Genomic DNA, 24,537 nt, shown 5'->3' on the forward strand with positions numbered 1-24,537 from the left:
GGCAACAACCCCCCCAGAGAATTAAGATCCATAACTGACCCACCTCTCGGCCCGATCCACAGCGCGTCGCCCACCCGCTGCTCTGCCCTCCCTGGAAGGCTGGGGCTGTGCCACCCAAACAGGCCGGGCTGCTGCTGGGGGGCAGTTTGGAAACAGGCGCCGTGCTCAGAAAGCTGAAGTCTCGACTGAGCACCGAGTAGCAGGGCTGCTTATCTGTGCTGCAACTCTGCTTTTAATTTACAGATTTATTTAAAAGCAGGGGAAGGAAGCTGTTCTACTTTGGTAGATTCTCTCCTCCCCCAGAAGGGGGAAACAGCTGGTGACTGGGCTGCTCTCTCTTACATGTCAGCTTTGTGCCTGAGCCAAGCTTTAGCTCCTAACAGAGCAGTGCTGACAGTTTGAGGGGCAGTGCATGAAAACTCCCTACAGTGGTTCTAAGACCACTTTATGAAACTACTGAAAATTCTCCTTTCAAGCACCTCTCCTCCACTTGTAGCTTTCATTAAAAATGTAAGCAAAAGGTAAATACTTCAATCCAAGCAACACAGGAATGGGATGGCTGCAGCCCTCTAGTGCAAACAGGTACGTGACCATTGCCCTCCCAACCACAGCCTCGTGTTAAGGCACAACTGAAACTCTTGCAGAAAACCATCTGTGCTTGAGTTACTACACTTTTTATATTACACTGATTCCTGAGCCAAGGTAGTTAAAATTAACTGTTTAATGTGAAAGACTAAAGGAGAGAGATGAATGTGTCAGGGACAGATAGGGAAACTAATTTCATTTATTCTCTATTGCTGGAGCTCTGACCTACAATTAAGTTCTTACAGTAACACAAATAGCTTTCCTCTACAAAAAACCCCCACCGCAGATCATGGTGCCCTGATGTGCATGTGGTTCAAACCAGGAGCCAGGGCTCTGCCCTGGGAAGACGGGAAGCAGAGAGACTCACATGTACGTTCTTTAAAAAAAGAATTTTATTGTTACAACTAAAATGAGAACTGAAAACTTGTATGGGAAATTGAAAAACTGTACAATTTTACTATAACCTGTGAGGTCTTTGCAGCGGCTTACACAAAAGACAAGATACCTGAAAATGTATTATACCAAAACATTTAGCTTTTTTGTTTTTTAAATTTTTTTTAAAAAAGTTTATTCTATGGCAATCTGTAAAAAAGAAAGACCTGATGAGTAAATATTTGCTTAAGGCATATAGCAGAGCAGCTCACTAACTTTCTAACAAGTTTAACATGGATGTTTGTCCATTTTCCAAGAATAGGTTACCCAATATTACCCAATACACCCACTTTGAAACGCTACTGTATATACACACCCAAACTACTACATACATATACAGGACATCAAAACAAAAATGTTTACAGTTCAGTATCATAAGCCTTATACACACCTCACTGGGCTTGTGGGATAGGCCACTGTCTATCCCAGGACAGTGTAAGTTCTGGCTTTGGAACAGATGAAAGAAAGGGGCAGAAAGGGAGATGTTCAAAACCTTATCGTCTGTAGAAACTTTCTCTTGTTAGAATAATTTGCAAGTGAATTATTGTGGATTTAATGAAAGGATTCTTTGCTTTCCTGTCAAGCCTAAAATTTAAAACAGTCCCTCTTGGGAACAGTATGGAGGTGGTTTCTGTTTCTTTGTTTTTAAATGGGCCACCACTTCTGGAGCCTGTGTTTCTGCAGATCCAAGCATGATCTTGAGATCTTGCCAAAGAGGCTTTCCTCTCCCTGCTCCAGCGCAGCTGCCTGCAGTGACCAGAGGTGAGGTGTGAATAGGGCTTACTAAACTCTCTGGAATGTCTGTACTACACTTACTCAGCTGAAATGAACCATGCTCAACAACCGGGTTACACTGAGTACGCAGAAATTCAATAGGAAGTCATGCCAAGTATTAGGCGAGTACATGTTATCTGATAAACACCAAATCAGTCCATCGCTGAACGAAGATACTTTCAGCAACACCCTTGGAACCACAGCCACTTAATGATCAGTTCATGCAAATATAATTTGGGCACATCAGGAAGCAGAAATATAAGTTCTTTCACCTTTCAAGCACATGGTATTTAATCAGGACACTAGAAGACTTTACATGCATTTTAATACAAATGGGGTACAAATGTTGCCTTAGCACTATTCTACCAGATGATGGAGAGAATAGTGGGGACAAAGCAATCACATACTGTATCTTAAATACACAGATGAGCCATTATATATTACCATTTTTCTATACTCATTTTTCATGTTTCCAATAATATAACTAAATATTGACTGATTACAACATTCCTCCTTTCAAGTACTGGTCTGACCAACAGTCTCACAGGTAAAGTATTGATTGCCAGTACTACCTGAGGATTTATTATTGTACTTTTGAAAAGCCCTTGATGCAAGCTTAACAAAACACGAAATAGAAATAACTCCCACCCCCACCCCCTTAACCAACTTATTCACTGAAGGAGAAGAGCTACACCTACAGACAGCTTTGCAAAAATAAATATGGAGTGGAGAGAGACTTACATCAGATACTCCATAGCGATGTCTGCACTGAGAATGGTGGTTAAGTGCTATAAATCTAGAAAGACTTTAAAAATAAAAAAACTGATTAGTAACACTGTTGCAAATCTGCTGTCATGGTTTAGTTTCAATCACTACAACTTTCCGCAGTGTTTACTCCTATTGTCTGTGCCATGACACGAGCAAAGAAATCTTTGCTATTATTGTTTCAGCTATTAATAATTTGGTACTAACAAGAGGAACAGCATTGCCTAAGACTGGTCAGTGCAACGCCGACTTCCAGTCACAGTTCTACCAATGCACCCAAATCCTTATTTACAAGCACTTTACATTATTCAAGCCCCGGGCCGTGCAGGACAGGCCCCGACTGAGGAAAACAAGGTAGACACAGAGTGGCACAGGACAACCCCCATCTCGCTTCGCTTGCCTTGGGACAGCAACAACCCTGTCTGCAGAGGTGCAAGACTTACCCTCTCGCACCACCATGTCCGATAATTAAGGAAGAGCGTATCTTCAAGCCAAACTAAAGCCAGTATTTTAAATCTTTGCTTTTAAAAAAGCAGAACACACAAATGCTTGCATCATAAGCCAACTGATACGTTCACAGACCAACATGTCTTCTGTTGAACTTTTTACACCTTAAGGAAGCTGCCACAGCTTTAATTGCTCTGGATTTATTGAAATGCTTTCCTGTTCATGGCCTGCAATGCCTCCAAGCGCGTTACCTCTCCAGCCCTTGCAGGAAGCATGCTATTCCTTCTGGAGCAGGTGTAGAGTGAAACTGCATTTTACATTCCAAATGATGAGGTTTAAGAACTGGTCCTTCTGAATGCCAACTGCACAGCTGCAAAATGCTGGTGGACATGTTTTGGTTGAATTTCCCTTCCTGCTTCTCTCCCTACCCTCAACCTCTCCTAACCCAGAATATAAAAGTAAAAACAGCTTTACAAAGGATGGTGCAATGTAAATAGGCATATGTGCAAGTAGAGTGCAACAAAAGTCAATGAGGAGATACACAAAAAAAAAAAAAAAAAAAAAAAAGAGCTTGACATGTTGGGATACCCTGAGCAAATGCAGAAGCCTGTTTCTATAAACACATGTAAAACAATAAGCTCTTTAAGAACAGTTATGCCAAGATTAAATATATCAATACCACAGGCACTGCCCACAACTCAGTCTTTAATGATGAAGCAAGTTAAAAAAAAAAACAACACAACAAAACAACCCAACCACAAACACCCCTCCCCCAACACCCTCCCTTCCAAAAAGTTTACATTCTTCAGGTATGTGGGTTTCTCTCTCTTTTTTTGGGAACTCGTCAATATAAGTCATGTATTTGGTTACAACACTTGGAGAGTACAAGCAAGTTTCACTTGTGCCTAGTTTTTCTGAAACACAAAAGAAAAAGAACTGGCTTTTTTAAAAAGGCTAAAAACAACAATGTGTTGTAATTCTATTATTTAGTTTAAAAAAAAAAAAGAAAAAAAAAGGAAAACAGACTATTTGGCATTTTTTCTGCTTACTCCTGAATATTTTAAGGCCCTGAGATTAGAATATTATGTTCTTGGGACCACAGGGCTAGATAAAACCCTAGTGCATCAATTCTTTCTTTAAGCCCTAACCAAAGTTCTGGCCTTTCAACCTAAGATCTACCTCCACTGAGACAAGGCTCACACGCCTCCGCTAGCTTGCTTTCAGAGAAGTTTATTACAAACTGATCGAATCGTTGGTGTTTTCTGCAGGGTCAATCTTGCTGGCATGTCCATCAGTGAAAACACACCCTGTAACAGAGATAAGCTCCTGCCGTGAGGAAAGTGAACATGCATATATTCACTAGAAATGGCTTCCAAGTTGTCATCATGTTCTCATCATCCTCTTCTGAGTTTTCTGACTTCACTGACTCTTCTTTGTGGGGCGAGAGACGCAGATTTTCACCAACAGTTCTCCTTCGAATTTCAGTGTCTTGACTAGTGCTTAAGGACAAAGAAATAAATATTCAGTACTGCATTCTCCGTCTCAGAGAGAAGCCACGCAGCCTCTCCAGGGGCATGGCCTCACCCACTGAACACCATGGGCAAAGTCAGACATCTCTTGCTATCAGGAGCTGCAGCAGATGACAAACCAAAGCCTATCACTAATTATTACAGTTCTGGCTATTAAATTACAGGTTTAGAACAGGGCTTGTCATCAAAAGCCATGCTTGGGAGTATTTTGTGCTCTTCAAAGGATAAGCTGACTTAAACACCACCCTACTCCTACTGCTTATCACAGATCTGCTACCTGCACTGAGACAAGGAGTGAACCTGCACAACTCGAACCTACACCCAGGACAGGAAAACAGTAAGGTTCTAAAATCAAGCACCCACCCAAAAAGTCAGAAAAGGAAGGAACTGTGGTTGCTCTTGCAGCCATAACTTAGAAGGAATGGTTAGATGCTCTGCAATAGCTTTTAATGATGGATGAAGATCTCACCTTTAAAGCTCTCTAAACATGGTTTTGTTTGCAGATACTAGACCTCCACCCTGCTGGCAGTGTAGTGAAACCCAAAGAGGATTCTTAAGCAAGCAGGAACTTTTATATCTACTGTACAACTTCTTCCAGCTGAATTTAGAAAGCAGAGCATCACCACGCTGTGAGAACCAGAAGGGTGGTAACCAGCAGGGAGATGCCTTGCAGGGGGATTTCCTGGACATCTGCTGACAACCTAAGTGTAGAAGAACTCAGGAACCTTCCATCCCAGACACTAGAATATCTGGGCAGGAAAATAAATGTGTTTAAAACTTTTTTCCCCCGCACCCCTGCCAGCACAATGTCCATTTCCTACCCCTCCATCTCCTCCAGCCTCACACTGTCCCCCATCCTTTCACATCAGACTGCTTCTCTACTCTATTCCTTCCCCTCCTGCCTAGCAAGCTGCACTTTCTCCCCTTCTAGACTCACTGTCCCAGACACGAGGACAAGAGCAATGATCACAAAGGAGGCCTGATCCTGCAGCAGCAGTACTGGTACAGAGTAAGGGAGCTCAGGATTCAAATCCTGGCCTTTCCTAGTATGCCTGAAACATCGCAGGAAGTCAGATTTAGCTTTAGCCAGTAAAAGGTAGATGTCTAGTCAGCCTCTACAATCAATGAAGACAGGCAGTTCCAGAGGATGACTCACCTCCAACCTCAGACAAGGGACTATAATAAATGAAATTAATTGAGTCTCTGAGCTCTTTAGAGCTGGACATGTTTTACGCTTATTTAAACCACACTGTGTAAAGTATTTCCAGGAAATCATTTATTCACTGAGAAACTCAGATTTATATAGCTAATAAGACATCAGCTTTAAATTCATACTCTTCATTAGGTGTGGAAAGCATTAGCTGGCATCTCACATCCTAGGCAAACATTCTGGTAACAGAACTATATTGTCATGGAGGGAAGAAAGAGGGAGGTGCTACCATTGCAACATTTCCTTCTTTTGTAGCTAAGCCTCCATTTGTGTCCATTTCTGTTTCCAAGATTTCCTATCTTTTTAGTAAAGATATTTGGAATTTCAGTATCACATTTCCAGAATCTCCCCGAAGAAAAGTCCTGATCCAAACATCGTTTCACACTGAACAGGGACACATTTGTGTTTTATCTCCCTGCCTCCAGCAGAATTTGGAGGGAAACAACAGGTTCAGCTCATGGTCTCAGACTCTCTGCTATGTGAAATTAAGAGGAGGTTTATTCTGAAGAAAGACTACTGGAAACACATCTCACTAATCTCCAGTTCCTAGAGTTACACACGCTCTCCCACTGGTTCAGTTAAATTAAATACATCAAGCCTGCCAGCTGCATCTTTTGAAAAAGCTCTGGAGTTCTATGGACAATACTAAAATAAAAATAAAAATAAAATAAAAATAAAAATTAAAAAAAAAAAAAATAAAAATAATAAAAATAAAATAAAAATAATAAAAATAAAATAAAATAAATAATTAAAATAAAATAAAATAAAATAAAATAAAATCTGGTATTTTATTCCAGTATTCCTATGGGAAGCTGAAGATGTCGTGTTAGGAGACCATTTACTGGGAGAACGTTATACTTTCCCTTGATAGTCCCTGGTGGGTGTAGCGTTTTTTATTTTTAAAATTTTGATTTTTTGTTGTTGTTGTTGTTCTGTGTGGCATTCATTTGGTTGTTCCGAATAAAACTAGTTCACACGCAGGATGCCAGCAACACCAAGGCGTGTGGGTTTCAACCAGCTCCAGTAAATCAGGAGGGACATCTAGTGGTTACACAGGCAGGAACCTCGGCCTCCCCCTCTTCCACCGTCCCTGCACACAGCACTGCTGCGCGTTTATTAGCCTTTACAGTTTAGGTTACAAAGACAGGTAGAAGAGCCCTCTGTTCGTGAGCCCCCTCTACTCCTTTCATCAGAAGTAGCTTAGCTTGCAGTGAATTTCAGATGTCTCGGTGTGGCCAAAGCCAGGCAGGCTACTACTCTTAAACTACACGACTAATAGCACCTCTGAGTAGTGAAAGAGCTCCTCTGTAACTTAACATATACTGCATGTAAATCAAGACTAAATCACCTTATTACTGTCACTTTTTCTTCTACTCTAGCAGGATCCCGAAGAGGCCCTAGCTTATGTATGAAGTTAACACAGGCTTAATTCTGTTACTGAAAGGATTTGAGGTTGGAACTACTATGACACTAACTCGACCAAGGTCTGTCAGGCCCTTCTGCATGAAATGCCATTTATGAGCAAATGTCCTGCAACCTCTCAATGCCATAAGCCCACTGCACACTCTTCTTGGGACAGTCAAAAGTGGGAAACTAAATGGTTACCTGTCTGTGATCAGTGGCACAGATGAACAAGCTCTGCCATCTGGAACCATCTCTTCCACAGTGCTGACCGAACATCTAACCTCTTCCTCTACTACTTGATGTTTAGGAAAGAATTCTGTGTGTTCATGCATCCTTCCGTTGTGCATTTCTGAGGTTCGCTTTGGTGGTCTGGGAGGTGGTGGGGTATGTTCAGGTGGTGGGTCCAGGTCTTCATTGGAGAGCTCTTTCCACTGCTCCTTCAGGGAAGGAAAAACCTGATTAAATTTTCCTCTATTTCTTTTATCTAAGCTACTATAACTTTTAAATTTAACATGGCAGGGTCTTTATACTCTACCTTTTCATTCATTCTTACAGTGGCTGTTCACTTGTGTTGAAGAAAAAAAAATTTAAAAAAAGAAGAGACAAGAATTCCAAACCTAAGCTACACCCAGTACATAGAAGACATCTGCTACAAAGACAGGAAATTTTTATCTACTTCTGAAAAATTTAAATACCCCAAAACAGAATCTGTGTTGCTAGAGTTCTGCTTACCATAGAACAAACTTAGAGGATTTAATCATAATACTTAAACTTCTATCATATTAGAAATTTTTTATTATCTGAAATGAAAGACAAGGTCAATGCAGCCAGTCTACACCTCAATTACAGTGTTGAAAAGTACACAAGGCCACCTGTTATACTACAGGTATCGTTTTGAAGGATGTTACATACAACACTTCAGGTCGTGACAGATCATAAAGCACTGTATTTGAGAACCCCATAATATAAAATTATACTGAAGCCAAAGCAAGCGGTGAAATGTAAAGTTTCTTTCTGTCCTGCTCATCCCACATATTTGCTACAGTTAGAACAGGGCTCCCCACATTAAGCTGTGTGGCCAAAGGTACTCACTTGCACTGAAGCATCTCCCATAATGAATTTCGCCCCTTCAATAACAGCCAAGTAGGAGAAACGGAGCTGATCTGCTGTCTGTATGAGTCCCATTCTGTACTTCCTCATTTCTAGGAGAACCTGTTTAACGTCCACAGAAGAAGGATCTTTCCGTTTGTCCATCTGAAGATAAAAATTTGAAACAAAGCTTTATGCTCTGGTAAGATTCACATCAATGACATTTTGTAGTAGGACCTTCAGACTATTCTCCATGAAATAATGGTATCAGCAGCTATTTACTGGGTCTCTAAAAAAGACATGGAGGAGAAAACACTGGGCCTCCAACATGCTGTACATTTCCCCGTTTTTGTCTTTCTTGCTTTGAAAATATTAGGAAAAAAAAAAAGGATATTTTAATCTAGGCCTGACTTCTGTGTGTTAGTTGCTCTCACACAGGGACAGCATAAAGCCAAGGGAACTACAGTTTTAAAGTCAGGACCATTTCCCCCTACCTGTACGTGAAGCTGACTGTAAAAGGAAACACATTAGATTTATTCTGCATTGGTTCAGGGTAGTTCACACTATTACTTAGCAGACATCTAGTATTTTTTTTCCTTAACCACAAGGGCAAGGCCTCTCTTTGCAAATCACTCTTAAAAACTAGAGACTTTTCTTTCCCACACTCAAAATGGTCAGTTAAGAATGAGATCTGCCCTGGAATACGCTCCTAACCCAGAGTGAGTAAGATAATGGGAAACAGCATGCAACAATACTTCACAGAAGATACCACGGCTCTTTGCGAGCCTACAAGCAGCCATTCCTCAAAACAACTCTACAGAAATAGCATATCATCTGGAATAAGTAGTTCTTACCAGTAGAAGACATGTATCAACCAAACAAAAAGTTCCTGATCTCCCGATTCCTGCACTGCAGTGCACCACGACGGGACCGTGCTCGGGGTTAAGGGAGCCAGACTCCCTCACTTTGAACAGGAAATTGAGGAATGAAGCAGGTGACTCTGGGACACCGAAGTCAGGCCACGTAGTATAATGGAAGTGCAGAATCTCCCTCGTTTCCTGTGTCTGTAAAAACAGCGTTTAGGAAGTCTTTCAGCTTGGATACAGGAGTCAGAAGTATTCAAAGCACTGTTGCCTACAACATTCTAATCAGCAAATACAATTCCTTGTTCATTTTCCTAGCAGGTGGTCACTTCAATATTTAGACATACAGCTTCAGACATCAGACATTTTTACCTTTAGGTCATTTTCAAATTTGCACCTTTGGAAATATTTCAGCTACTTCCTTTGAAAATAACTCTTACATGGAGCGGAGGCATGTGTCTGCTCAGCTTTGTATGCTCCTCAGACTATGCTGCTTCCACTCCATCTTTAGAATGGCAGACTTAAATTCAAATGTCAAAGTTCCACCAGTCTGAGGGAGATTTTATAGCTGCACAGCTAAGAAACTAATTACAAATAATTATCTCCTGTTGTGAAGGTCTCCATTTTGAGGAAAGGAAATCAGATAAGTAAATTTACTTATTTATAACATGGTTTAGTTTTTGCAGTACAGTTCAAATGCTTCTATCGCCACAAAATAGCCACTGCCTTCCAATTTCTGTTGGCAGAACATCATTTGAAGATTTCTCAAAATGAAATACCTCAAGTTATAGAAGCCTTTACACTTTCTGCAGACAAAGCCCTTACGCTATCAGAGCTATTCCTTTACAGGTTTGTTCCCAACCTTACAACTTTCTTCCAAGTCTGCTAAACCACTAGTGCTCAGTCCTCCTAGACATATTTGATGGTTGTAGTTCACTATTCTACAACAGACATCATAGGTCATACACACCACAAACTACATCAACTAAATTCTTACTCAGGCATAATTCAGTCAAATTTGCATCTGCTGCCTCACGCTTCTTGGCAGGATGAAGCATGCAAGATGCTACCAGATGAGCAAAGGAATAACTGTGTCTTCCAGGAGTGAGCAGTACCAGGGCAGAACAGAACTCAGGCTAGCACGTCTCAATATACACACCTAGCTCAGCACCATCGAGGACCTCAGACATTGTCTTCACTGACCTGCATTTAGTGAAAGTTACTGGTGTTATTCCTTAGCCAGTCTTCCCAAGAAGCTTTAGATTAGCTCTCACTGCTTTAATACAGGGCAATGTTGAAGAGGAGAGGAAGGGTGGGAAATGGCATGTCTACTTTTATTTTGGTATTGTGCCAAAGGGGGGAAAAAAAAGAAAAAGAAGTTATTTCTTTTAAAGGTAGTGGCCTGATCCTTGTACCGAGCTCCACACAGCTCACTGCAGGACCAGTGCTAAAACAGTTCCTGCTTTCTGATGAAAGCCATCAATGTAAAACCTGAAGATTTAAGCCAAAACCTAAAAATAAACCTTAGACACAGGCAAACAGATAGCTTAAGTGACAGGAAGAGCAATTATTTCAGCTGTAACACAAAAGCACCAGAACAGCTGCTAAGTGATTTTATATAAGATTCTTTGAAAGGTAGTGACAAACTAACCTCACTCAGTGTACAGCCGAGACATGAAAATGATCGTTGTTTCCCCAGATATGTTTCATAAATATTTAAGAATTTCATTTCCACAACACACAAACTAGAGGCCAAAAAACACTCTCATGCAGAGCCACCAATTTCAGAACCAGATCTGCTGTAATTTTTGAACACCTTTTTCAAGACCTTGCTGATGAGGAGGCAAATCTCACCTCAGAGAGACTGAAGAATCTGACTGGTACTAGTTTCTGTACTTACTGTAAGGTTTTCCAATTCTAGTTGTCGTACTGTGTAATATGATTTTATATCTTCAGATATCAATGTTAGTTTCAAGTTTGTATCTTCAAAAAACATTTCTTTCTCCTCCTTCCGTGGCCAGTACTGTGCACACTTTATCTAAAAACAAATAAGAGATGTTTATATGTCGTTTATGTTTGTGTAAAAGATATAGAATAAACATCCTTAAATACAGCATTTTCTCATGAGACAATTTCTTCATTTGTTTTTATTATAAGGTGGACCAACTGTAGTGTGAGGAATATCAATCTTAATGTTGCAGAACCACGTATACAGTGAATCTTCTGTATGGGTCAAATTATTTTGACTCTGAACTCATGAAAATACCTAAGGACTGAGGATATCTTTGTTTAGCTAGAGCTCTCTCTCTTCTACATGTAAGCTGAAAGAGTGTGAAACTATGGAATCTGATCTCCAAAGCCATTATTTATTTTAGCTTGTGTCAGAACAAACAAACAAAACCATCTAATAACTAAGGACAAAAGCTCTCAACACTCTGCCAAAGCCTGAATTTTGGTCTACTCTGCATTTTATTACCCTTATGTCAAATATTTGAATTTCAAAAGAAGAGATAGATGTTAACAAGACCAGAACATACTGCGAAAAAGCATTATGAATTCCACGAATAAGCTACATGTAGAGAATTACAACATTGATAATTTGCAAGTGTAACATCAGAAGAGATTTTGGGTTACTCCACTCACCACACAAATAAAAATAGCAGTGAGATCATTTTGATTTTACATGTCACAGTTTAAAAGTAAAGTGCCAAAAAAACCCCAACTGCATTCAGCAAACATTCCCATTACCTACTTATGCCTGAATCTCAATTTTCTCAGTAAAATCTCCCAGAGAGCTTAGTTTTTGCAAAGACTGCCACATGCTAGGACCTTAAATGAGTCAACCAAATAGAAAAGTAGCACATTTTGCAGCGTGCAGGAAAAAAAACGGAAATTAAAGAAGCTCATCAGCAACACGAATAGGAAAGCCTGCAACCACCACATTTCTGACTTAAATCTAAGAATCTTGTGACAGGGAGAACTGGCCTGCTACTTCTGTCACTAAGCACTGCTCCTCTGAAACGGGATTAGGGCCAACCTTTTGCCCATACCTAGACATGCATAAGAATGGACTGTTAGACATGGCTACTGCCTCTTTTATTAAAGGGCAAATTATATGGCTTTAAAGTTGAAGTGGAAGAACAAAGAACAGCATTCTCAAGACTAAGATGATTTCTGACATCATTTTATGAATGAGAAAATCCTTCAGTATTTTATTCACAGGTAGACTAACACTAGTTTTGCTCAGACTAATTCTACAGTAATACATCCTCTAGTTTGTCAGGGTGTAGAATGAAGTTGTAACTCTGCACTTTTTTTTTTTTTTTCCCCTGAATTAACATTAAAGAGACAGCAACTGGCTTTGTGTCTAATTTCTCCAACAAATGTGTCTGCAAACAATATTTTGTTGTGCTCCACTGCAGGTCCCCCACTGCTGCTTGCTGAGAAGTGTAAGCAGCCTGCCCTAAGGGAGCACAGTAATTCATTTTGTTCAAAACTATTGGCAGTGCAGAGAATGAGTGGGAATGATGGAAAGGAAGAAACTATTGAAAAATATGGTTACTGCATCTCTCTTATATATTAAAATTTCACTTGCACTACAAAAAAGCCAAAACACTCAAAAATCAGGACTGCAGTTTATTAAAACACAACTCATTGCACAAGAATTTTCCTGATTATTAGGAATTATTTTCTGATTATCCAAAAGCCTGTACCACCCAGTTATCTCTGGTAGATACCCAACATACCCACTACCCCTCCTCCAAAGTGTCCTTATACTGATGGCACTGTAACATTCAACTTCAAATTGTGCATTTCTATCAGTCTTTAAAATTGCTTTTGTCTCAAACTTGCACAGCTGCCAAGTGCACTTTAAGGATGATGGCAGCTGTGGAATTAGCAGAGGCAGAACTGTGACCCATGGATGAAAACCATGCCTGATGGTTCCTGTCTTCACCATCAGGAAGGCTGAGGCATTTCCTCTCAAGACAGCAGTCACTCCACATGCTGGAGAAACCAAAACTTTTTATCTGAAGGTAAATTACTTAAAATAACCACAAGTGTTTGTTCATCTATTGTTTCCCTTCATCTTCTGCCTGTCTTGTCTAATGTAAACTTCCTAAAAGGTCTGGACAGCACTTAACCCACCAAGTAAAGCACTGGCTTAACAGCTGGTTCCCCATCACCCAGAACATCACTGCTTACGACAGATACCGGGTGAAGGACCTTCATTCACACCTCCATTCTCCTCAGACCTCTATGGAATTTTGTAGAACAGTGACACTGGTGGAGAAACACTGTGCCTTGGTAGTATATTTAATAATCAGAGCTCTTACTGCATGAAGGAAATCTGGAGTCAAAGTGCCTCTCTAACTACTTCAACACCATTTTCTAACGCTTGTCAATGAACACTTCGTGGAAACGGCCTTGGAGAGGTGCAATCTGTGTACAATGAAAACAACTACATTCAGATATATCTAGGCTAGCAGTAGAGACCAAATATTCATTTGTGTGGAGAGTCATGTCGTGTTCATGCCTTATTTCAGCCAAACTCAGGAGAAATCAGGACCTACAATTACAAACTGAATAATTTTCTGACTGCACTAAGATTGGTTCACCGGGTATTCAATGCTAGGCATAATTTAATATATAAAATTACTTGTGGTCATCTCTTCCCTGCTCCCCATTCTTTGGGTTGGTTTGTTAGGGTTTTTTTCAAAAAAAGAAAACCCATAAACATGCAATGAACACAGAGCTAGAACCGGGTAAGTACTTACGGATCCCTTTTCCATCACTCTGTTCAACATGACAACACCACGGCTTTTCTGTTCCCAAACCATCTCCCAAAAGTGACCACAAGTATTTGGCAAGGGTCCCTGCAGAGACAGAATCCCCAGAAATAAGCATTATTTTCTGTTAATGTCAGTGCAATGTTCCCCAGTAAAACTTACTGCACTAGGCAATAATTTTAGGTAAGTAACAAGCAACTTCTCATTTCAAACTGTAAAAAACTGCAGTGACACAGCTTGAAGTTCTATTTTCCCACTACAAATTTACCCATGAAAACACGGTTAATCTCTTCCCTCCATACATAACAGGAAGAGAGAAGTGGTCTGACTTGTGAGAAGAGAACTGGGAATGAAAAATGCTGAGAGAATTTTTTTTAGGAAAGGTATACCAAAGTGATGGGGAAATAAACCCTCACTGACTAAGAGCAGAATTAAAATCTATGTTAAACTATTCTTCAATACAACACTGATATTCATAATACTTGAAAATTACTAGATTGAACAAAGATTCAAAAGACTGAAACAATGCCAGATCAGTAACAAATTATATGTTTTTCTAGAATCTTCATGGATCTGCTTTGGAACTGAACATAACGGTAACTCCTTTTAAAGACTACTATCTAGTCACAAAGTGGATGTCCTTATAACTTTGTGTCATGTTCCTTTGGTACTTTTCACTCCAAAACCGTTGCTCTGAATTTTGGGCAACACACACCAGCATCATTGTGCCTCTTCTATTTGCTATGCATCACTTTGCTCAAACAGAACAGAAGGCCAGGGTCCTCAGAAAGAATGACTGGATTTAAATAAAGCCATTTGAATCCGTTATGTTCTGGATCAGAACAGATAACTAGTACCAGTTAGCTGCACATCTGACTATTCCACATACCAACTCAACTCTCTGATCAACCTCCCCTGTCCTGAATAAGCAGAATAAGAACTGTGTGCGCAGAATCATTTTCATATTGAACACTGTACTGTAGACTTCTTCCTCCTTAAAAGATTTATCTTTATTCTCTAGAAACAGGAAGGAAGAGCTGCCACTTGAAAAGACTAATCAAAAAAAAAAAAAAAAAAAAAAAGTCAAGATTAGAGACCAAGACAATATCCAGGGAATTGAAAATTTAGGACAAACAAAAATCCTGGCACAGCTGCTAGATCTCAGAATGAGACAACAATGTATCTGGGTGTTTTAAAATTTGTTGTATAGGTGTGGAATTCACAGATTAGATGAATTAGAAAGGAATTCCCTCCCACCTCCCAAATTCCTATCACTAAAGTCTGTATTCATAGCTTTCCTCTCTCACATTAATGGTAGAAGCATCAGCCTTGCCCAACTAGGAGCTTTTGGAAGTTGTGTTATTAGGAGGTACATTATCTGTAAACACTACAATAACATCACTTTCAGAAGGATGTTTAACAAGAAATATGGGGTGGAGCATACTGCTTATGTGAAACAGAAGATCAGGTGTAAGAAGTTTCTTAATGTATTTCAGTTAACTTCTGCTCCACTCAACATAAGAGGTAAGTACCCATTATACTGAAAGTAATTATTTCAAATACATTTTGTACATTGTGAAGTTCATACATACAGTTCTGTAAATGTAAAGCCCTCCCATTAAGTGAGGTTCACCTCTGCTCAGATAATTTATCAGGCAATTTAAGTCTGAAACCTTTGTGCTCACTTTCCATGTAGAAGTGTGATTCCTTTAAGCATCTAAATGTTGCTTGTTGTAAGTCAACAAGGAGACTTCTGGAAGTATGTTAGCTTCTAGCCTAGATGGGTCTAAAGTCAAATATACAAAGTGGCCAAAATACTCTACAAAAAGTCAGACAGTGCTGATAGGAAGCAGGAAGAAATGTGTAGCATTTCTGTAAAATTGTTCTATGTGTATGTTTATATATACACAGAGATGTTTATATATACTTAACTATCTTTACAATAAAGTAAACAAACATAATAAGGCTAAAGAAAACTCATTTAAAAAAACCTCTAATCACCATATGATTTTTATTATCCACTGCCAGCAATTACCTGGGTAAGGATGTAGCTCCTTTGGGCCTCTTCCATTTTTATCAAACTAGCATTGATATAGTCATTGTCACCTTGGTTTAGCTTAATTCGACTGTGATCAACTGCAGCATAATTAGAAAACACTGGTTAATGTATGCAACACAGGACAATCCATGCACAACCTCATCAGCTGTTAGGATCACAAAAGCTGTGTTGTCCTGAAGAATGAGAAGAGCTTAATCACAGGTAGGCTTGGAACTCTGGAAATACAATACAGGTGCTGCAAGAACAGCATTACAGCACAGCAGAGAACGTAAGCTGCACTCTGTCTTCCAATACATTGCAAGAATGGAAGTGTTTGCATCCGGAGTAATCACCATGGTAATCGGCAAACCAGATCACACTGACCTGTTTGTGCAGTTATTGAGTTACTGTTTTAAAATAAATCTCATTACACAACTGCTTATCTTTTGCAGCTTCAACGTTCAAACCCGGCTTGTTCAAGGTTGTTAAAGGTTTGCCTAAACATGTGTTGGACAAACGGAACAGAGACTTCTTAATAGACATTTAGCTACTGTTCCCAACCCAACCACACCTTAATGTACAGAAAGAATGATCAAAATTCAAGAACCACGGCAAATGTAATTTCATTGCTGTTTTGTTAGTCTCAGCTTGCTCCACTTGGGATTAAAAAAACAAACCACCAACAGAAAAAACACATACAAGAATTCCCAAATTTTGCAAGAAAGCCAAACAGATGGGAAGCAGTATTATCTAAAGGCAAAAAGGAACTATTTGCTACTCACAACCCCAAATATTAGAACTGCTTAGTAAAGAAAACTATGTGCAAACTTATTATTCCTAGTCCACTGCCCCTAAGACTTCAGTAACTTTTGACCACTAATTATAGAAGTTTTCTGATATACTTTATTAAATATTAATAATATTTAATCTTTGAACAGTAGACATTTGCCCAGTGACAGAGCCTATAGAAACTTTGCATTTAAAGCAGGTGGCAGTGCTGTGCCCTTGAAGAGCATAAGAAGTCCCAGAACAGGCACTGTCCTTTAGTGCAGAGAAGGGAGTTTAGCAAACCAGCTGTGAACTTCCTTTAGTGTCCAATACATGAAGTATTCTTTGCTGACCGTTTATCTACAGACCTGTACTTCTCTGCACTCAGTGCGTTTTTGTCGTTGCAGTCTCTCTTGCACCCCAAAAGCACAGCATGGCAGGCAGAGGCAAGTTTTTGTACGTGGGATCACGGAGGGAAAGATGGGCTGCAACACTAAACTGAGCTATGCCTTGTAGAGGACATGTGCTCTGACATGCACTTCCCCCCAGAATTCACCAGAATATGTAATAATAATAATTTCAGAAACACAGGTCTCACACTAGTAGTACCACCTTCGCAAAGGTCTCTTTTTCTCTGTTGCAATTAGCTTAGATTTATTTCTAGCTATTTTATGTTTTATGCAAGACTCTTCCCCATCTCCCAATAGGGGCAGTTATGCTATATTGACTAGAAGTATGCTCTGGTAAGGAATACTGCAGTAGAAAGAATACTTGCAATTTTATTAATGCTACTTCAGCCACCATTCTACTCTAGCATAAGATACAAAGGTAAAGCAGGTCTTGGATGCATATTCATCTAACAGAAACCTTGCTCTTACGACATTTAGCTGTTAGAAGCTGTCATTACAGGTCAACAGTGTTACAAACAATGGATGGAAAAGAAAGCGTACTTACAGGGGCTGACATCTCTGTACCTATTTCTATTTTTGTTTCTGGGATGTTTGGCCACTTTACATGGAAAATCACTGGCTTCATGCCTGATGTCCTGAAACAACAAAAAAAATAGTCTTAGATATGAACACATCCAATATCATCATACCATTAGCTATTTTAAGACAAATACCCATTTGACTTTGCATCTTCACGTGTGGGAGTTGTAGACAGAAAGCACTTTGGGTTTCAATTTAAGAATTGAGTTTAAATTTATCAGAATACTACATTAACATTATATGTGTGTTAAAATATTATTAGCTTGCATAATAAAGTAGCAGAACATTTACCAGATATTCTGCCTTTATGCTCCTGAAGGAGCAGGGTCTCTGCTCCAAAGCATTTGCATATAAACCATTTTAAGCCATTGTTTGCACTATCAGTGAAACTATCAATTGTTTTCTGACAAAGAAGCAATTAGAAAATGTTCATTGTGATATGACAAAACTTGTCTACTTCCCTTAGCATCAAACATGCACAAGGAGTGGTGACTTGTCCAAGATCACCCACATCTTATCAGCAAGATGTCACAAAGCTAGAAATAGCAAAAATTATTTGTATCCAATTAACATGCTGAACTAAAACATATGTATCACCTTAAGCATATAATTAGGGTTTCTTTCAGGGTTTTTTTCAGATGCATGTAATAGCTCAACTATCTAAGTTCAAAAATTACAATAAAAAAAAATTCTGCTGTCCTTGGACATTAGTCCCAATTTGTTGAAACAGAACTTCACATTATAAATAAATACTGTGGAAATATGCAATTCTTAAAAATCATAGTATTAGGAACTTCAGGGTGAAGCTGTTAGATCTAACTTTAATGAAAACTGAAGGAATGCATTTACTGTAGAACTGATACTTCAATAGCATATTAAGTTTAAGAAATCATAAGATGGACACTGTGCACAGATGTGAAATGAATAAATGATCCTAGCTCAGAGGCCACTAAAATCATCATTAAAAACAAATTACTGAGCTAAATTCATCCTCTTTCATTGGATGAAATTAATTTTGTTACATATAGTCAACCAAACAAAGCAGAGTTTTATATTAAAGTTCTCAAATATATATAATAGCAAAGTGCTGAAATATATCTGCCCAGATACAGATATATTTGAGCATGGTGTGGATCCACACCCAGTGTGACAGAGAACAGGTTTCTATGCACATAAAGTTAGTGCATTTGGAGGGCTGCTTGTGACACACAGATCACTTGCACAGAAAGGCTGGGCACTCTTCTATTTATAGTTTCAAATCAGTTCAGGCTCTGGTTCAAACTGTGGTAGCTTTCCAACATCAAAACAGAAGAATTTTATACCAGCAAATCTAATCCCTAAAATGCAGGCCAAATTGAACCATTATTCGGTTCCTCTCAGTTTTGCATAAAGAATCATGCAAAATGCTGAAGAATTAAGTTTTTTTAAGCTGGCTATCTACCGCAGCTTATTCCTTGATCATCTTTTTCTACCCCATTATTCAGATATGTATCAATTTACACTGAACACGACATGTCAAGGGAAAGTTTCTAGTTTACGTATACCTGCTCAAAATTAGTACAGTATTCTGAAATGGCTCCTCACTGAAATAAGCCCTGACATCAGCTGCTATCTTTTTATAACTTAACACATGGCTGCCAGTATTTCTGCTTATGAAGAATGCAGTCTGGAGAACATGATCTTGACTGTCACAGTCTAATACCTCAAACATGAGGCAGCTAAAACGGGTGTTTTCATAAATTTGTCTCTGACACTAGGTTGGTGACTTTGTATTTTGCAGGGTTTTATTTTTCTTCTGTACTGCCTGTACAGGATTAACAAGAGAAAAAAAAAAACAGGGAACTATGGAAAATAGTTTCTAGATCTCTAAGCACATTTCCCACACAACCTACATATGGTATTTTTTTTAAGTGTTAAAAAAAAACAAACAAAAACCTCAACCACCCCACCATTTTGGATTATAAAAACAGCAAAATGCAAAACAAACCAAAAGACCCTTAGGCATTTTTGCTGTAAATACTGGGTTAAACTAGCAGCAGCACTAATCTACACTGTTTCCTTTCACAGCATTAACAAATTTGAAAAGAACTGTCCCCTCTTTTTAAAAAGGAAATGGATTAAATGCTTCATTACAGAAATGGATTGATACAAAGGCATTCTAATATAAAAATATTATACTTAAGCATTTATGTGTATGTGCACATATACACTACTCCCAGCCTCAGAGTTCCACAGGTTCAAATACCAACATCATGTATTTAAGGATCTGAAACTGGTAATTTATTGTCCAGGGAACAGGGAGCTGGCTATTGCCTTGCTACCAAATAATAAATCTTTTCAAAGATGCCTCAATGCCTAAAGGTACTGAAAGAGTTCTAGGAGATGCCTAACTCCCACAGGCACAGAGAAAATTAAAAGAAGTTACCCATGCACCTTCCAGAAACACAGACAATTTTAAAAGCTCAATATATTTCTGAAGCATGTTTCAACAAATGGAAAAAAAAAAAACAGGGTGGGGTGGTAATAAAATGAGGGACCTAGATATGGCAACAGGCAAGCTGCTGCCTTGTATAAAAATCCAACCAGCATATAGCACTTAATTTCTGAATGCAATGAACACCAATAAAATAGAAGACCCTGGAGGGCATGCACGCCTGGATCTCAGTGGTCAAATCCATGCTTGAAAAATTGGGGCATATTCTTCTCAACAATACAGGATAAAAGCAGATCGGGTTTTTGAGTTTTGTTGGTTGTGGGGTTTTTTGGCTATAGCAGTTGCTAGAACATGTAAAATGAGAAGAAATCCAAGATCACTTCCAGGATACAAAGCTGACTTTAGCACAAATTGGATGGCCTTCAACAGATAAAATTACCGGAGACAATCTAGTGACGTTACGTAAAATGTCCACGTTATAGGCTTTCTTGTACATTCCTCAAAAACTTCTGTTACTGGTTATTGCAGGAGACACATAACTACTGATGCTTACTGGTGTTACGGTGGTTTCAGAACATGTCAGTAATAGTACTACAGGTTCTCCATGCTGGAGAAAGCAGATTCATTCAAAGCATGGAATTAGTATGCTATGATGAACTTGAAGCCCCGTGATGTCACGAGAACTGAAGTCAGTGGATGAACACAGGGACTGATAAAGTTACAAACCACCTTCTTGAATCAGACTCATAGTCACACTGCAGAGATCCTGTCATTTAAAAAGGAAGCTCGACATTTCATTTGAAAGGTCATGCAATATAAAACTTTAAAAAGGAAGGGCTAGAACTGAAGTCAGTTTTCCCAGGTCAAATGCTTCTGGTTTTGAGCATGAGTCATTCCATGCCACCCATCTCCTGGTTTTAACTCCTGTACCCTGTGCAAATACCCCCAAAACTTTAAGGGTGGAAAGAGGAAGTCTGCTGAAGCACTGTTCTTCAAACGGAAAGTTCTTGTAGCTGTTAATCTGCAGTAGTGACTAGAATAAGAAGTTCATTAGTGCTTTACCAGTAGGTTGCTCAAGTTGCATGAATGGGCTCTAACTCGGCCTGATGTCTTCCCATTTCCTGCTACAAAGAAAGGATACAGAATGCAAAAGCAGATGACTCTTCAGACAAAAGGGAGCAGTCCCACGAACACAGCCCTACTTTCCAGAGTCCTACAGATGTTCATCGGGAAGAAGGGCTCAAGGTGTGTCTCAGCCCCTTTTCCCAAAGCCTTCTGCACCAGAAGGTCTGACCCTTCCTTCCTTCCTTCCTTCCTTCCTTCCCCCTGCCAGAAACCTAACATTAGTGATCCACTCCATAGCCCACAGCCCTTTCTTTCCATTCCTCTCAGCCTTCAAAAAATTGCCCTCAATTCAGCCTCCTAACCTGTAGCTACTCTGGAGTTGTAGCTGTGTCAATTGCCCTTTTGCTCAAGAAATATTTTCTGCAAACTTTCTTACTTCTGCTAGCCACTGCTGCTCTTCACCACACCACAGTTGCCGTCTGTAAACTCTTAGCACAACAGCACATTTGACTGTACTTTCCCCGTCTCGTTCAGACACCAACAGGAGATTAAGAAAGAGAAGATATACCCCCAAAATCTTCAAGTAAGTATCAGGTAAGATCACATAAAGATCATGTGATCTTACCTAATAAGATCAGTCATTCAAGCACACCGCAACGCTGCTTAGATTTGCACGTCAAAATTTCCAGACAAGAAACTAAATGTCCGGTCTAAAGACCTTCAGATGTAACAGAAAGGCTTCTGGGGAACTTTGCAGCAGGCCTCAATTTGATCACACTATTTTATTACACCATAAACTCTGGAGTAGCTCAGACTAAGAGGTAAAGATATATTGTCATTTTAACAGTTCTGTTCCTACGGGAAGCAGCAATTGCCAAGATCTTATCATGGGCTACAGCAGTGCACACTAATCTATCTACTGAGGCAGTCACACTAAGGAAAGCAATTCACAACAAGTATATAAAGGCTTAAATAAAAAAGTAATTTTAGCATAAGAGAATAAAAAAAAGAGAACATTTCCTCTTAAAGCTAGCACTGAAAAAATGATGACACTGCTGTAAAAGGTGGAATAGAAAAAAAAAAGTTACCGTAAAGTCAAATGAAAGCTGCTGTTTTCTGAGATATCATTACAGGCTGATTTCAGAATGGAAATAACCCTACAGTTACATGAGGTGGCAAAGACCTGTACAGAAGACTGCAAGGAAAATGGGTTGTACTAAGGGATCCACAATAAACTGCTGCTTTACAGAAATGGAAAAATGTCTTCAGATTCAGTATGTAAGGGAGCAAACTGAGTCATTGAGAAGCAGTGAACTGACAACTCAACAAAAGAACCTTGCTAAGATATAAAGCATACATAGATCGACAGTTCATTCACCCCACTTCACAGGAAGATTGGATTTCTTACCCTATACTAAACTTTACATCAGGATATTTGGACAGGGACAAGAAACAAGGATGTAACTTATAGGTAACAAGAAGGTCACCTAAATATCAGACAAATGAACAGATAATTGCATCATATAACTTTAAAAATAAGCTGCAGAATTGTAACCAGATAAATAAATGTACATTTTAATACCTTTTAAAATATTTTATCTCGGCTCTTAGTTTTGCTTTCAAGTACAATATGGCAGTACTGATTTGCTTATTGATCTCCCTCAAAAAAAGCCAGTTGGCTGGTAAGTCAAGCTTCTTCCTGAGGTTACGTAGCATGGAGAGAGAGAGAAAGGGACAAGATTGTTTAAAGTTCAACACCACTATTACGTGAGTTTAAAAAAAAAAATAGAACCACAAATCACACACTTGCAACATGGTTTTCCTAGAAAGCCCCTTGCTAAATCAGCACTACATGGGCAGTCTGGAACAGGTTGTAGCAACACAGCGTAAGCAGTGTTTCTGACACTACTCAGCTGGTTGGAGGCACGGAAATAACCCCCCAGGAGAATGTAAACCAGGCGTGATTATGTTATTAAATCATATCAGCACATGGGAAAGCATACTGAATTTTTTTCTGGGCCCACGTTTACTGCAGCTAGCAAATACTATAGATTGTTTCTCACCAGTGACTAGTCTCAACATGCCTAACACTAGAAATTTAAGAATTATGTAAGTAAATCCTGCAGCACTCTACTGTACCCACTTCATCATGGTAGGTAACTGAACACTGTAAATGCTCTAGTTAAACACTCGCACTTGAACAGTTCTTACAACTTGGGTATGTACTTCCAGAAGGAAGAAAGCCATAGACTTGTGTTATTTCCAAATTCTAACAATATATTTATTTTGCATGTTGTCAAAAGACATTGCTGTAGAATACATCATTGCAATTCTGCACAACTCAGCTGTTCAGATTCTTATATTGCTTTAACCTGCTATGAGTAAAACCTGATTTTTCAATTTTAATTTTTTTGAGGGTTGCAACAAAGCCAGGGCAATCAAAGATCTACACTAATATTAGGTTAAAGAATTACATGAGACTTCTCAAATTTCAGTAAGTTCAAAATACAGTTTGTCCTTGAAATCTGTGACCCATAACAGAAGAAGTTCAGAGTAGCTGGCAGGAACACTCTACTTCTGCTGTAGCCATGTACTCACTGCCAAAACAGGAAACAACTGAATGGAGGGTCAGTATAAGAAAACAACAATTTCCCTCCTTCTTCGTGTCCATCTCTAGTTTTCCTCACAGATATTCAATCTGCTCCAGAAGTGCATCTTAGACACTTTTGAGAAGATGAAATGGCTTTTTCTTGACAGCTGTTGTGCAAAAGAAAAGCTTTGCTATCTGTGTCATCAAACAAAGTCAGTGCCAGGAAATAAACCACAGTCTCATTAAAGTGTCAAGAGGTTCTAACTCACTCTTCTCCTGTAAGAAAAATAATCACGGAGATGAGATCTGGATCCTGACTTGCCCAAACATTAGGGGTCTCCAGACAGAGAGTTTTGGTTTAACCTCATCTCAAACAGCCCAGTGCATCTGACAGCCTGGATATCCACATAACTTCTGAAGGAATTTAGTCTGTGTAGCAAATCCAGACTGTAATATTGTTTGCAGTATGAGTTTTGTATGAGTTTAAAAATGTGTAATTTCTGGCCTGTAGGGTATTCTAGGCTTCATAAACTGGCAATTGTAGGTATAAATAGAGCCCTCCTTTCCTAGTTACCTAATGTTTTCATTGACATATCACAAACCACCTAACAGCATTATAGCTTTTACAGTGCCTCCACCACACAAAAAAAATCCCAACCCAGCCAGGTAAAGACTTTGTAGGCTTCAGGGAGGGGAGGAAAAAAGGACATAAAACCTGTTAAGTATTAGAAGGTCAGGGAAGGATGAGAAAAGCTTCTTTTCACACCT

At 39.2% G+C, this 24,537-nt stretch overlaps 1 protein-coding gene across 1 annotated transcript in view; it reads right to left on the reverse strand.

The window, feature by feature from the left end:
* Positions 1–955: 955 nt before the first annotated feature.
* PTPN1 (protein tyrosine phosphatase, non-receptor type 1) overlaps positions 956–24,537 on the reverse strand; it is a 30,893-nt gene continuing 7,311 nt past the window's right edge. The window contains exons 2-9 of the mRNA XM_026861971.1: positions 17,646–17,736; positions 15,921–16,021; positions 13,874–13,972; positions 10,999–11,136; positions 9,090–9,299; positions 8,239–8,400; positions 7,348–7,583; positions 956–4,502 (exon numbers count right to left, since the gene is read on the reverse strand). Of these exons, the coding sequence (XP_026717772.1) occupies positions 4,295–4,502; positions 7,348–7,583; positions 8,239–8,400; positions 9,090–9,299; positions 10,999–11,136; positions 13,874–13,972; positions 15,921–15,956 (1,089 nt within the window). The 5' untranslated portion in view covers positions 15,957–16,021; positions 17,646–17,736 and the 3' untranslated portion in view covers positions 956–4,294. The remainder of the gene's footprint in view (positions 4,503–7,347; positions 7,584–8,238; positions 8,401–9,089; positions 9,300–10,998; positions 11,137–13,873; positions 13,973–15,920; positions 16,022–17,645; positions 17,737–24,537) is intronic.

Source organism: Athene cunicularia, assembly GCF_003259725.1.
Source record: "Athene cunicularia isolate RWA chromosome 20 unlocalized genomic scaffold, athCun1 chr20_part1, whole genome shotgun sequence".
Taxonomy (NCBI): domain Eukaryota; kingdom Metazoa; phylum Chordata; class Aves; order Strigiformes; family Strigidae; genus Athene; species Athene cunicularia.